This window comes from Salvelinus namaycush, chromosome 6, assembly GCF_016432855.1.
Source record: "Salvelinus namaycush isolate Seneca chromosome 6, SaNama_1.0, whole genome shotgun sequence".
In the NCBI taxonomy this organism is placed as follows: Eukaryota; Metazoa; Chordata; class Actinopteri; order Salmoniformes; family Salmonidae; genus Salvelinus; species Salvelinus namaycush.
Window position 1 is genome coordinate 24,577,944 of NC_052312.1, and position 15,773 is coordinate 24,593,716.

General features: G+C 41.2%; 1 protein-coding gene across 1 annotated transcript in view; it reads right to left on the reverse strand.

Moving 5' to 3' along the window:
* Positions 1-10,280, reverse strand: part of hdac8 (histone deacetylase 8) — a 40,566-nt gene extending 30,286 nt beyond the window's left edge. The window contains exons 1-9 of the mRNA XM_038996260.1: positions 9,997-10,280; positions 9,832-9,884; positions 9,139-9,269; positions 3,766-3,907; positions 3,424-3,536; positions 3,172-3,249; positions 2,728-2,836; positions 2,189-2,361; positions 146-240 (exon numbers count right to left, since the gene is read on the reverse strand). Coding sequence (XP_038852188.1) covers positions 146-240; positions 2,189-2,361; positions 2,728-2,836; positions 3,172-3,249; positions 3,424-3,536; positions 3,766-3,907; positions 9,139-9,269; positions 9,832-9,884; positions 9,997-10,107 — 1,005 coding nt within the window. The 5' untranslated portion in view covers positions 10,108-10,280. The remainder of the gene's footprint in view (positions 1-145; positions 241-2,188; positions 2,362-2,727; positions 2,837-3,171; positions 3,250-3,423; positions 3,537-3,765; positions 3,908-9,138; positions 9,270-9,831; positions 9,885-9,996) is intronic.
* Positions 10,281-15,773: the final 5,493 nt, after the last annotated feature.

Below are 15,773 nucleotides of genomic sequence, written 5' to 3' on the forward strand. Positions count from 1 at the left end.
CGGCCATCTTTTATTAGAGGGAATGACTCAGCAAAGACTGACCGAAGGGTGTGTGTGTCAGCGTATTTGAGTTTGTGCGTGCATGTCTGTGTGAGGAGCTGTGTGTGTTTGGGGCTATGTATGGTGTGTGTGTGTTTACTCTCACCTCATGGTCAGGTATCTCAGAGGCCAGTGTTTGTCTCAGTACGGCCCCAGTCAGGTAGGTCCAACAACGGGCCGTGTTGGCTAGGTTATACCCACCTAGAGAGAGAGAAGAGAGAGGAAAGAGAGAGAGAGAAAGAGGAGGGAGGGAGGAAAAAGAGGGATTGTAGTGAGTAAAAAGGCTTCATTGTACTGGTGTAATTAACAGGTATCATCTGGTACAGGGCTGAGGGGTCTGGAGCTTGGGCTGTGGTTTCAGATGTGTGTGTGTAGGTACGTTTGTGTGTGCCGTTGTCTTTGTGTAAGTGTGTGTGTGTGTGTGTGTGTGTGTGTGTGTGTGTGTGTGTGTGTGTGTGTGTGTGTGTGTGTGTGTGTGTGTGTGTGTGTGTGTGTCGGTGTGTACGAGCGGATATGAGACCCGCCTCCTCACAGCAGCAGTGTGAGTAGGTGCTAGTCTAGTACGTGGCGTAGACACGGCTGTGGTTTCAGGCGGTGTGTGTGGGGCTGTGTGTGTGTCTGGGTTTCCGTTAGGATTGCGATTCTTATTTATCGGATATTTGAGAAATGTATCGGTCATACATATGCCTTGGGTGCGTAATCCATTAAGGGTGTCCACCCACACAGCGCCATCAATAAATGAGGATATCGGCCAAATGAACCACATTTACGTGTCCTTAAAAACAGCTTATAATAAATGACAAAAACACTATGTGTTTGAAGTGTAGCATATGGAAAACTTTATAGCCTTTTGTTTTCTTGATTTTACTTTCCTTAAACAATAATTGTCCACCTCACAGTCAGCTGTTGGAGATTTGAGCACTAAATGCATCAGGGCATTGCATGCATAAGCCTACGCGCTTTGGCATTCACTGTATGATATGAATATTTTAAATATAAAAAAGAAGCTTAGGACTAGGAGAGCGAGAGATCAAAATATGCCAGCGGCATGCTACGACATCGACGTGCATTTATTTATCCTTGTCAGATAGGCTACTGCGTCTGTTATACAGATATAGGAGTACAGACGGAGACATTCATTTTTCGATCAGAATATTTTTTCCCAATAAGCATTATATTGTTAGATTATAGGAGTAATTCTGGTAGACATCAAAATAAATCCTAACCTCAGTGCGCTGGGCACACTGCCTTCATTTAATAGGCCTGCAGTATAATAGGTTAATAGCCACACCTTTGCAAAAGTTTAAACTTCATTAAGTTAATATCAAAAGTCAAGCAATTGTTTATTGGGGAAATATGAGCAGGATATTATATTGCGGCAACCACAATATTACAGTTGGAACTTAATTTGGCCAAAGAAAATGTCTCAACAGAATAAAACAAAACGCATGCTAACTGGCTTAAACCTTCAAAAATTTTGAACAGGCTATATTGCAGCAATTACCAAGAAAGGCTAGTCCCTACCGTACCCAACAAATGACAGCAATATGGTAATAATATTTATTTTACAACAGGCCTAATTCTAACCTAGGGAGGACAATTAAAAAGACAGATCAAACTTAATTAAGCCAAAGAAGAAGTCTAAACAAAATGAAACAAAACACATTTAAAGACCTGGTTTAAATAGGCCTACAATAACAACAATGGTATAAAATAATAACGGGGGGGAAAAAGGCATCCTACCCGAATAGCGAGTTGTACAGTAGCCTGCTGTTGGCAGCGCCAACATTCTATTCATCTTTGTCCACTACAATATTAAAACTTGTCCCCTTGTAGGCTTTTCACTATGGGACTACTCTAACTTTTGTTTTACTTTAATGAAAAAGGCTTCCATCACCACAATCAACAGTAGCCCAAGGCTCCTCTCTCGATCTCTCCCTCTCCTCACTAGCAGGTGCATGGACGTTAGGCAGCGGGCAAGGAGTGAGAGAAAGGTGCTTAAGCATAATTTTGGCATGTATGATATGCAGCCCCAGACAATTTGGCCGGCTACCATTTTATTTATCAGCTTCAAAATGTATTTTTTCAGCCCAAAGCCGGCCATTACCAGCTAACAGAAACCCTGGTGTGTGTGTGTTGTCAGACCCACCTCCTCCCAACAGCAGTGTGGGTAGGTGCCAGTCTAGTACGTGGCAAAGACACTGGGCCACCCCTACAGGAGTCATGTTGAAGGAACACATGGGGTCCCCGGCCATGGTGTCAGCTCCCAGCTGCATCACTACTGCTTCCGGGTTAAACAACGCCTGCACTTCCTGCATCACACTGATGGGCACAACAATCATAAAAACAGAGGTTAAATATTAACACAACAATTATAATATAAGACTGTTACAGTTAAGACTACGTACTGAACACAATGTTTTCATTTGACTTCGAAAATGGTTGTTTCCATAGCATACAAGATATACAAAGACGATATCACGGTTCTGCAACAAGAAAAACAGTTGCAGAGTATCAACAAAACTACTAACATGCACTTCTAGCTTATTAGGTCTGTAAATCTCCGTTACTGAGAAAGCAGAGGACATGCAGCATGTCTCTGATGTTACTGATAGTGTTAACCATTAAAAGATGACATGTATCTTATGTCATAACCAGCGAAAATAAAAAGTAACTAGCTTTAACAACCTGGTGAAGACGTGGAAATATCTGTCGTCTTTGATGCCGTCATCCAGAGGGACGTTGACAGCGTACCATCTTCCTTTGCCCATCCCTGTGTCACACAGGTCCCCTGTACCTACAACAGGATGGTAGGGTTACTATGACAGCAAGAGAGTGTGAGTATTAAGTATCAATGTTTCTCAAACTAGTTTGTTGATCTCTCAGATTGTTAGCGGATTTGACACCGATTTTAGTTCTACAGTTTTAATGCAAGCGGTCCCCCAAGGAGGAAGGACCACGGGTAAAGGAAGCTTATGATGAAAAGGAGGGTGATATGCACATCCTAAACTTGAGAATACCAGTGCTAAGCTAAACAATAATACTGAAATAAAGGAATGAGAGGCCCGCACAAGGAAGACTTCCAACTGTAGTAGAACGGTCGTTAGTACTGTATTCGGTGTAGCCACTGACCTGGGAAGAATCCGGGGGAGAACTTGTGTAGAGACACAGTCATCACTTTGGAGGTAAAACTGAAGGCATCTTCCACACCTGAGAAACATTACATTGTTCTCTAAAAACACAATGATTTTGTTCATTGACAGACCAAAACAATTAACCTTAGCAAAACATTTGTATCCACATACTGTACTCATATGGCGATAATATTTACACAATATCAATGCACATTTAGATGTGAGAGTTCGGGTAAAGGGGTGTGTGTACCATCTCCATGATGAAGGTCCACATCCACATAAAGAACTCTCTCGTATTTCTCTCTCAGCTTGAGAATCCCCAGCACAGCATCATTCACATAACAGAAGCCTGATGCCTCATCCCTGAGAGAGAGAGCGGGGGAAGAGAGAATGAAAGTGACAGGAGAGAGAGAGACGCAGAAAATAATTAACGCATTGCTGTCTTTTCAATGACTTAGAAGTCCTTCTTTGTAGACGATCATATATGTCTAACATAATTCAGTGTGTCCTCCTATTAGGAACGGTTCGGTAACGCATTCATCAACATGTCACCCTGGTCCTTGTCCGGTCACCTCACACAGTTTAATCTTACTTCTTGGCGTGGTGCCAGCCTCCTGCCCAGTTGATCGCCACCTCACCCCTCTTGTCCAGCAGGCACTGGGCAGCCGTCAAGGTGGCACCACCGACCGCTGCAGCATAGTCATAGATACCCTCCACCACCGGGCAGTCATAACCTGGCAAAAGGAGGAGAGAGAAGCAAATGACAGAAAAGTAAATAAGCAAAAGAAGTGGAAACATATGAGGAGAGAGAGAGAAATACACTACGGAAAATGGAACAGCATGTCAGAAATCAGCTCAATGTAATTGAGGAATCCATAGACTAACCACTTCTGGGAAAACAACAAGTGTGTGGTTAAAATTGGCAAAACACACACACATTTCTTTCCACAGGCCCGGAGGGTGAGACAGGGATGCAGATTAAGCCCCACCCTCTTCAACATATATATATCAACGAATTGGTGAGGGCACTAGAACAGTCCGCAGCACCCGGCCTCACTCAACTAGAATCTGAAGTCAAATGTATACTGTTAGCTGATGATCTGGTGCTCCTGTCACCAACCAAGGAGAGCCTACAGCAGCAAATAGCCCTAGATGTTCCAAAAAAGGTCCACTTCCCAGGACCACAAATACAAATTCCATCTAGACACCGCTGCCCTAGAGCAACGGGGTACGCCAAATTGAAATGTGGGTCACATTTCGTTTTTTTATAATCTTCACCATTTTCAAACAGTCCATTTGCAGTGGGCTCCAAAAGTACTCCCACCCCTGACCGGCAAAGCACAAACAATAATTTTAAGAATATAAACAATATAATTACAGAGAAACTCAATACCAACATGAGAAATACTGTACTTTAATGTTTCAATGGAACCAACCAAAATAATACAATTATTTAATACAAAACACATTTCACCAAAATCAAGGTTTCATAATTATTGGCACTCCTCATTTAGTACTTAAAGCAACCACCTCTGGCATGGATAACAGCATGGAGTCTTTTCCTGTCATGTTTGACAAGGTTAAGGAACACATTTGGAGGGACTTTGGACCATTCCTCTATGCAGATCCTTCACATTCTTGGGTTTGCGCTTATCAACTGCCCTCTTCAACTCAGCCCACAGGTTATCGATTGGATTGAGATCCGGCGACTGAGATGGCCATGGCAGAACATTGATTTTGTTGTCACTGAACCATTTCTGTGTGGATTTTGAGTTATGTTTCAGGTCATTGTCTTGTTGGAAAGTCCACTTACGACCAAGTCCCAGCCTTCTGGCAGAGGCAACCAGATTGTCAGCCAAAATTGCCTGATACTTGGTAGAATTCATTAAGCCATCAATCTTAACTAGTGCCCCTGGACCTCTGGAATTAAAAACAGCCCCAAAACATCACTGACCCGCCACCATATTTCAATATTTCAACGTGTGAATGAAGTGCCTCTCCTTGTATGAATCTCTGTTTCGACGCCAAACATGCCGATGCTGTATCTGATCAAAACGTTCAATTTTGGTCTCATCTGACCAGAGCGCCTTATTCCAGTCATAATTTTAAAAATGTTTGGCAAACGCCAAGCACTTGCTCCTGTGTCTTGGGGTCAGAAACAACTTTCTTCTGGCCACCCTTCCAAAGAGCCTGTGGATGTGGCGGCGTCTGATGGTGCTTTTTGAAACCTGGTGACCCCAAGACGCCACCAAAGCCTGCAATTATTTCAGTGATTCTTGGGGATTTTGTTGCTTCTCACCATCCTCCTCCCTATCCTGGGGGGCAAAATGCATTTGCGTCCTCTAACCGTGAGGTTTTCAACTGTTCCATACCATTTTTTTTTTTATATAATTGCCCTGACAGTGCAAGACTTACCCATATCTGAACAAGAGAGCCTCATCGAAATTGCAACAAGCGGTTCCGTGAAAAGTTAATTTAATCAGAAGTCACTGACAGATTTCTGGATTGTGCTGAGCTCAAAGTATCCTGCCTTGGCAAATCGCGCTGTTAAGACACTGACGCCCTTTGCAACCACGTACCTATGTGAGAGTGGATTCTCGGCCCTCACTCGCATGAAAACTAAATACAGGCACAGACTGTGTGGAAAAAGATTTAAGACAGACTCTCACCAATATAACCCAACATTGCAAAGTCATGTGCATCCTTTCAAGCACACCCTTCTCATTAACTTGTGGTGAGTTATTCACAATTTTCAATTAACAAATAAAGTTTATGGATGGCTAAATAAAGAGCAAAACTATTGATTATTATTTGTGCCCTGGTCCTATAAGAGCTCTATCACTTCCCATGAGTCGGGTTGTGACAAACTCACACTCATTCATTCTTATGAGTAATAAATGTATCGTATAGTGTGTGTGTGTGTGTGTGTGTGTGTGTGTTTGTGGCAGGATTACAATGACGGCAAAAAACAACATTTGAGAGGGCACTGACCCTGGTGCTAGAGGGGGTACGCAGCTGGAGGTTGAATGTTTGAAGGGGTACGGGACATTAAACGTTTGGGAACCACTGCCCTAGAGCACACAAAAAACTATACATACCTCGGCCTAAACATCAGCGCCACAGGTAACTTCCACAAAGCTGTGAACGATCTAAGAGACAAGGTAAGAAGGGCCTTCTATGCCATCAAAAGGAACATCAAATCTGACATACCAATTAGGATCTGGCTAAAAATACTTTAATCAGTTATAGAACCCATTGCCGTTTATGGTTGTAAGGTCTGGGGTCCGCTCAACAACCAAGAATTCACAAAATGGGAGAAACACCAAATTGAGAGTCTGCATGCAGAATTCTGCAAAGATATCCTCCGTGTACAACGTGAAACATCAAATAAAGCATGTAGAGCAGAATTAGGCCGATAACGCTAATTATCAAAATCCAGAAAAGCAACGTTAAATTCTACAACCACCTAAAAGAAAGTGATTCCCAAACTTTCAATAACAAAGCCATCACCTACAGAGAGATGAACCTGGAGAAGAGTCCCCTAAGCAAGCTGGTCCTGGGGCTCTGTTCACAAACAGACCCCACAGAGCCCCAGGACAGCAAGAATTAAACCCAACCAAATCATGAGAAACAAAAAGATAATTACTTGACACAAAAACAGAGCAAACTAGAATGATATTTGGCCCTAAACAGCGAGTACACAGTGGCAGAATACCTGACCACTGTGACTGACCCAAACTTAAGGAAAGCTTTCACTATGTACAGACTCCATGAGCGTAGCCTTGCTATTGAGAAAGGCCGCCGTAGGCAGACCTGGCTCTCAAGAGAAGACGGGCACACTGCCCACAAAATGAGGTGGAAACTGAGCTGCACTTCCTAACCTCCTGCCAAAATGTTTGACCATATTAGAGAGACATATTTCCCTCAGATTACACAGACCCACAAGGAATTTGAAAACACACCCAATTATGATAAACTCCCATATCTACTGGGTGAAATACCACAGTGTGCCATCACCGCAGCAATATTTGTGAACTGTAGCCACAAGAAAAGGGCAACCAGTGAAGAACAAACACCATTGTAAATAGAACCCATATATATTTTCGCTTTTGCACTTAACTATTTGCACATCGTTACAACACTGTATATAGACATAATATGGAGAGAGAGAGCGAGAGAGAGAACCAGACAGAGCTGTGGAGGAGAAACAAAGGGAGGAAGCAGAAGATAAAGAGACAATGAAAAGGAAAGGTGGTGAAGGGAGGGATCAATGGAAAGATGGAGATAAGGTGAGATTAAGACGTTTTTAGAATAGAAAAGTTAGCAGAAAAGTGTTAACCCATTAAATAACAACAGAAAGGGGTTGCATCTTTCCTGTCTCCCACCCACAGCCCTGGAGTGTTGATAACATGCTGACCTAGGGAGAATCTAAATTCTAGTTCCTTGATTCCTCATGTCCTCACCTCCCTCTCAAAACACAAGATCTTCTGCGCCAATGGGCTTTGAGGAGACAAGGAGAGAGGACGCAGGGAACCAATACAATAAAGGAAAAACAATCGAGATTCACCCTTGGTTGATATTTACTATTGAGATTCACTCCAAGTCTTAATTCTGACAGACACATATGGGGTAAATTAGTTTAGTGTCTTCTGTCAGTAGGAATGCCAATCTGTCATTTGTATATATTTAAGCATCAATGGAGGTTTTCTAATGTAAATTGATTATGTAACCATATTAATGTATTGCCAAAAACAGCCGGGTAAACCTTTCGCCCGGTGGTGTGTCGTTTTCTTTTCCAGATTTAGAGCACCCTCTACTGCTAGCATAACACCATTGCATGAATGTACTCTCCCACTTCCCTCTCAGTCATTGCTTTCAAAGTTTTACTGTTAACCTACAAAGCATTACATGGACATATTCCTACATCTCTCTCCAATTTGGTCCTGTCATTCATACCTATAGGTACGCTACGGTCACAAGACGCAGACCTCCTTATAGACCCCCACAGTGGAGGTGTCATATCCCCATAAAACCTAGGGGTCAAACAGGGAAATGGTTCCAATTGTTTTTCTACCATTCATTTTTCCCCATAGGGGATTTTTTAGAAACATTTCAAATAAGAGCCTGGACTCAAAATCCAGAATCTCTAGTGGAACAGCGATGCAGTGCCTTAGACCAACGCACCACTCGGGAGCGGTTTAGGTTTTATACTGCAAGGTTTACACCTTCACTCTTACAGGGAAACATTTTGTCCAGGAAAATGTCTAGAAGGGATTGAATTTGTTGTTGCCTAATCGTTTTTTGGGAAGTTTCTACACTACTTTCCTCCCATCTATAGCATTTCTTAATATTATTCCGTTCCTTTGGCTCTGATGCCTCATGATTGAGTATTGTTCTGTTTAAGTAGACTGTGATTTTGCTGTCATCTGTTAAGGGTGTCAGTGGGCTGACTGAACGCTCAGAGACTCTCGGTTGAGGTCAGTGGTAAAGTAGTCTACAGTACTACTGCCAAGAGATGAGCTATAGGTTTATCTACTGTAGAAGTCCCCTCGAAGCCTACCATTGACTATGTACATACCTCTCTCCCCCTCACACCCTCAACCCCCCTCTCTCTCAATCCCCTCCTCTCTTGACCCTGCTGGTCATCTATTAACGTTTGAACATCTTGAAAAACAATATAGCCTTAATGGCCATGTACTCTTTTAATCTCCACCCAGCACAGCCATGAAGAGGACTGGCCACCCCTCAGAGCCTGTTTCCTCTAGGTTTCTGCCTTTCTAGTGAGTTTTTCCTAGCCTCCGTGCTTCTACTTCTGCATTGCTTGCTCTTTGGCATTTTAGGCTGGGTTTCTGTATAAGCACTTTGTGTCAACTGCTTATATAAAAAGGGGCTTTATAAATACATTGGATTGATTGACGTGTGTCAAAGTAAGTAAAAGAGAGCCTGCTCTTCCCTCTCCTCTTACCCAGGCCAAAGTCCCCGGACTGGGGGTCATCATTGTCTCCATCCTGGCTGATTTTATGGAGGTGCTCCAGGTAGGCGTCTGTGTGGAACTTGGCCATCTCCTCAATGGTCGCAACACGGGGCTTCACAACACTGAAAGAATGAATGGACCATAGATACTGATGGACTGTTCTAGAGGTTTGTATTTAGTTACTTTACAGGATTCTAATCCATAATGTTCGAGAACTGTAGATAGAGCTCAGAATGTGGTACTGGCATTGGAGCAGGATGGTAACGTTAGCTATTTAACTAGTTGGTTTATTCTAACCTAAAATAATAGCTATAACTTCTCAAACGTCCATATAATGTAGGTAAAACAAGTACCAAGTTCAGTTGGTTAAATAAAGGAAATGGCTTAGCTAACGTTAGCCAACATTGTTAGACAGCGCACTAGCTCTGGTCCATACGCATGCGTTCTGCACTTAGAGCTGCATGCGAATATAATGCGCGTTGGCCAGCGCTAGACTGGGGGTAAAAGTTGTTTGTTTCGTATTTTGGAGAAATGACACCAGGTGCACTGCATACAGCATTCTACAGTCTAGTCAATCATTAAACAAACTTACCCAGTGCGAGAGTGGAGGGCAACAGAACAACGCCCTGCCAGAGCTAGCTAGCTCAATCCCTTATTTTTGACAAACATTAAAAGTTAACTTACCTCATGTGTTGAAGTAAACCATAAGCTTCTATGAGTGAATGCACCATACTTGCCTAGAGACACGGAGTAAAAAAAATCGTTCAGTACTTGTAAATAATGACCAAAGTATTGCCTCTCTGGCGAACATCCATAGCTAGCTAACGTTAGCGTTCCCATTCAACTCACCCGGTTGGGGACTTTTGATAGCGAGTCGCATGTCTCGGTGTATTGAGGACTATAGACATACACCACTTTGCGTTTGGAAGGAGAGTCATTTGAGTCTCCTTTACAACTCATTTATGTTAGTTAGTGTAGTTCTGTGGATAAAACGCTTGAAATAAGTAAACATGTGTCTGAGACAGCTAGTTTCTGCACAAATGCAGATGGTGTCCCACTATCAACATTCCCTGGACCAAACGGAAACCGTGCTACCCGGAACTTATGTAAAAATAATAAAAAAAATTAAAAGCTTCATTAACCCAAAGATGATGGATATACTGACAAGATACATGTCTCTCCGCCATAACAATGAGAATCGTTGTCCACAAAGCGGCACGACGGGCTGTCGAGCTCCGACCTACCATTTCTTTGGATTGGTGGATGCATCTCATTATTGTAATCTATTTAGGAAGTAGGTTTGTTGACGTCAACCACATGTTTCAATGGAGATGAATAGAATAGACAACTCTCTATGTCACATGTCCTAGTTATTTCAGTACATTAATTCGTGTAACATATCAGTTTGCAAACAATGTAAAAACAAAAAATATATATATAATTGAGTTAATAAAGCTGCATACAAACTTTTTCTCTTTTTTGTTTTCTTGAGTAACAGGCTGACTGTTAACCTCAACCTCAGGCTGATATTATTCAATTATTGCACCCACACTGCTCGCGAGAGTCTGCGTTGCCAAGGGCTAAAATATCAGTCAGTTCTATTTCTGACGCAGATCGCACTGCAAGTCCTGCAAGTCCCATCTCCTCATTGGTAAGACCCTTTGAAACTCTCGACGAGTGAAGAAGGTAAAGACTAGACCAAACATTCACAGTCTGCAGCTGGGTATGTGAAGTAGTCTAGGAAAATTTGACCAAAGACGAGAGGGAAGAAAAGTTTCCCTCTCACCACTGTGGGACACCTGAAGTACCATTCTAAGAACACTCAAAGACAAAGAAACCTACAACTAAGAAGGACATTGTGACAACCAGAGACTTACATCGAACTACTCCCCATAGATGGATCGAGTGGTTGCAATAGAGAGACGACAGAGAAATACATCTACGCGTAAATATATATTGCATTTCTAATCCGAATGAGCGGTTGTTACGGTGCTTATATTCATATACCCATGAGGGTGGCTTCCAAATGTATGTACGATAAGTTGACTCTCTTTGTCTCTCCCTTTCTCCTTACCACCCCTCCCTTTCCATTGGGTAACCAAATGGTCATGCTTTTGTTAGTCCACTAGGGACCTGTTTTCATTGCATTATGTTAATAATCAATAACCTATACTGTGTGTGTGTGTTTATGCATTTCTGTGATTATTTAGTTAGTTAGTTAGTAAATAAATAAGCCAATTTGTGTATTGCTGATTCATCACTTAGGTTAGGGTTCTTGCGGATCCAGGAATACTGCGACGTTCAGAATGAGACTGATGAGGTAATAATTCATAATTGACTGTTATTAAATGTAAGAGATATTTATAGATCTTTAGAGTTTAAGTCGGGAGATAGTAACTCTGTAAACAACTTTTCCTGTGGTGCCCCAAATTCCTAATGAGTTAATTGTTACATTATTAATTTAATCGAGTAATAATTAAACCTTGTAGGCAATTATTTGATAAATAGCAGTCATCACATTAATGATAGTCACGTCACGACAGTGGTTTGGAAGGAATCAGTGACAGTGGCTAACTGCAATCATTGCAAAGCATTCACTAGCCTACTATTCAGTGGAGTGGCTGTTTGGTCCCAAATCTGGGATTAAGGGGCTCTTTCCAAGTTTAAAATGACAAACATTCAACATTGGCCATGCTGTCAATGAAGCATGATTTGTGCCGCGCTCAAAACAACTGTTAACTCGGAATTGTGAAAACTTGACTTCAGTGAGTTCAAGACAACTAGGAAGTCGGGAATAAACAAGCTACGACTGGGAAAATACATTTTGAACGGTCATCCAACTCGGAATTGTAAATCCAGCCTCTTTCTAGAGCCACGGCCTGAAGATCAATGACATCTTCATGATTCGACCTTGTTTTTTTCCGAGTTCCCAGTTGTTTTGAAAGCACCATAAATCCAGATAATGCCAGACTTTGATGACAAAATTTGCCCACAAAAGACCGTTACGCCACTTTCCTGTTCAAGTGAGCACAGCACAACAATGTGAGTCCAAAAATGTATTGTATGCTGCTGCATAAATGATGTAATATGCCAGGGAGATATGTATACTGTAGCTAAGAAAGTAATACTAAGTGTATGTTGTGTAGTAAGATGTTAGGAGCCCATGTGCCTCACCCTAATACTGTGGTCTATTTACCCCTCTTAATTTCGCCTACTATTCTGACTTGGTGGTGAACATTTATCCTATAACCTGTTTTAGAGAAATGTAATCATTGAATATTGTAAGAGCTTTCATTGTCTGCTTATATGCCCCCTTTATTTATCCTACGGTTCTGACTTGGTGTACAGGGAGAACACTGTAAGAACGGCCCATGTTCTGAATTCTGTCGCTGTACATTTCAAAAGTGCTAAACAAATAGTTACATTGACTATGTCCGTCCTAGCACGCTCATTGTCTTAATCGAAATTACGGATTGCCTCTTATCCACTTGTCGTTCCCTTATGCCATAGTTTGTACATCTCAATTGACAGTAGAAACCACATTTGTTTAAGCAAGTCAGCCATATCAGCTATGTTTTTTAAAGGCAGTAAATGAGGCTGAATGAACTGTTTCGCTGCCAGACAAGGCTCCGATGATAGCCAGGTGTAGCAGTGGTAAAATGTTGGGACTGCTGTTGAGACAGCTTTATGTTGGCCCTAACAGTTTGTGGGCACCATTTGTCACCGTTATAGTGCAATTTATGTATTGTTTAGTGTTGTGTTGTGTAGTGGCTTTGCTGGCATATATCTCACCTTTTTTTTTGCCCCTCCAAGATTTACATACTAAAATCTCCACTGTAATGCAATGTTGCATATCTCACTGCTTTCTTCCATGCACTGTGCTCTCCTGACGCCAAATAATGAACACTTCTCAATATTAATTAAATGGATTGTGGTGAGTAAACACATGGAATATGGTGTTAATAATATTCATAAAATGTTATTAGCAAGTACAAATTACAAGTGCATAACTATATCGTTATTTTCCATGAAGATAACTTTTGCAGATAATATGTACAAACGCAGGCACCAAACACTCTTAAAAATCATGATTTTGTACTCTTTGTGGTAATACATCACAGTTTCCAAGGTCAATTAGCTACGGGACAATATTTCTACCTATTTAATTACACAAAAACACCCCCTCCAACCCCACTGTAGTAACAACACTTCACAATTTTACACACATACAATCCTTTCACATACATATAATCCTTTCTCCAACTAAATAGTCACAATGTTTGCGAGTTATATTGCACAATACTAGGATGTTAGTCCATCCATAAAGATTAGAAATTAAACTAAATGAAACTGTCGGTGCAAACCTGTCTATGACTCTTTCCCAAGCGTGTTAGTATATACAGTTGAAGTCGGAAGTTTAAATACACCTTAGCCAAATAAATTTAAACTCAGTTTTCACAATTGCTGACATTTAATCCTAGTAAAGATTCCCTGTTTTAGGTCAGTTACGATCACCACTTTATTTCAAGAATGCGAAATGTCCGAAAAATAGTAGAGAGAATGATTTATTTCAGCTGTTATTTATTTCATCGCATTCCCAGTGGGTCAGAAGTGTATGTAAACTTCCGACTTCAACTGTATATCTTTGGCAATTGTCATGATGCATTCTATCTTGGGTCATTGGGCTCTAAACCAGATATGTAGACGTCTTAATGCACTGAAAGATCTCTCACAGCTGCTAACTCGGATGGTCAGTGCATGCTGTACGATTGCTTTCAGTGACGGGAACATATCATGGCCTAACAGTTTATACACACAGGACGTGTCAGAAGTGGCATAGCATCTTTATTTTTTTGAGAGGTAATGTTTAGCAAGAACTACTTCATCTGGCTTGAGGGGAAAATGACATGTTTGTCTTTGTTGAACCAAAATTAACCGGAGAGATTACTGCTTCCGAGGTTTCCTTTTTCCAAGCTATAAGGAGGGTGCTCTACAACAGCAGAGACCTGAGGACACCATCCAACCTGGAACTGTGAGTAGTGTTTGGTCTGATGCTATTTTGAAAGCCAAGAAGAAAAAGAAAAAGAAAAAAAGAAAAATAAAGTACATTACAATGATATATTTTATGGGAACTGAATGCTGAGTTAAGGCTCCCAGGCTTGTAAGGACAGACCAGACACAACTTCAATTAGCACTAAGGTGTAACGTAAAAGGTGTTGAATCCTTTGGGCCCAACAAGTGGCAGGAGTCTTTGAAGCATCCTCTGAAGCCCCTTCCTGCTGTTCAAAGACCACTGGCATTTTCTAAAAGAAATCTGCCTCCAGAAATAAAAGCTTCTCCCAAGTGGGTGTGACACCTACTCCCGTTGCCTGCTGCACTGCTGCTTGGATTCCACCTGGCGATCTGTTCACCATCTGCCCTGGCTTGTCTCCCCGTCTGGTACTGGTACCCCCACCACACTCACCCCTCTCTCCTGAGCTTTTGCTCGGCTCAAGCACATACCCACTGTTGGGGTGTGACTCTATAGCTAGCCCCAAGTCATGATATATATATTTTTTTCTTGTGCATTTTGCTATTTGCCTCATGAATCCTGCATACTTTATTGACAACTAACTTTCTTTACCCAACTGTGGGACAGACTATATTTGTTCCCACATTTGGGACTCTGACTCTCCATTGGAACACAGGAGTGATGGTTGCTGATAATAAGCCTTTGTACGCCTATGTAGATAATCAAATGTTTTTTTTAAATCAGCCATTTCCAGCTACAATCGTCATTTACAACATTAACAATGTCTACACTGTATTTCTGATCAATTTGATGTTATTTTAATGGACAAAAAAATTACCTTTTCTTTAAAAAACAAGGACATTTCTAAGTGACCACAAACTTTTGAACGGTAGTGTATGTCTGCCCTTCATAAAACCAGACTGGCTATCATCAATGATTTAGTCAAGACCTTTTTTAAGTCTTGTTGCAAAGATTGATGCAAGTAGCTTTCCATTATTCTTCATTAATGTGATTGGTCTCCAATTTTCTAACGTCATAGGATCTTTTGGTTTGGTTTGGGTATTACAGAAATGAGGCCTTGAGTCATAGAAACAGGCAGGACCCCTAAGTCAATTGCCTCCTTAAAAACATTAAATATAAATTCAACTATATCCTCCTGAAAATATTTATAGAATTCACTAAGAAGGCCATCATTCCCTGGAGATGTGTTCTCTTTTACCTTGCCGATAATTTTTTTATTTTTATTCATAGAAATAAATTCATCACAAGACTTTTGGAAGTCTTCATCTATGATTTTTGCATAATCTTTGACAGAGTCTAGAAAGGCAGATATGTCACTAGTAGGACAGGCATTACTGGTGTAAAGATTACCACAGAATTCTGAAACATATTTTGAAATATCTTTGGGGTTTTCATTTCCTTTGCCATCTATATTAAGCTTATGAATAGAGGTAAATTCAGATGTTTTTCTCTCTAAATTGTAAAAGTATTATGTGTTTTTTTCACCTTCCTCCAACCATCTCCTTCTTGATCTTACAAATTACCCTTTTGCTCTCTTCATACATTCAGTCCATTTCTAGTTGTAAAGAGAATAACTGACCCTTTCCTTCTTCAA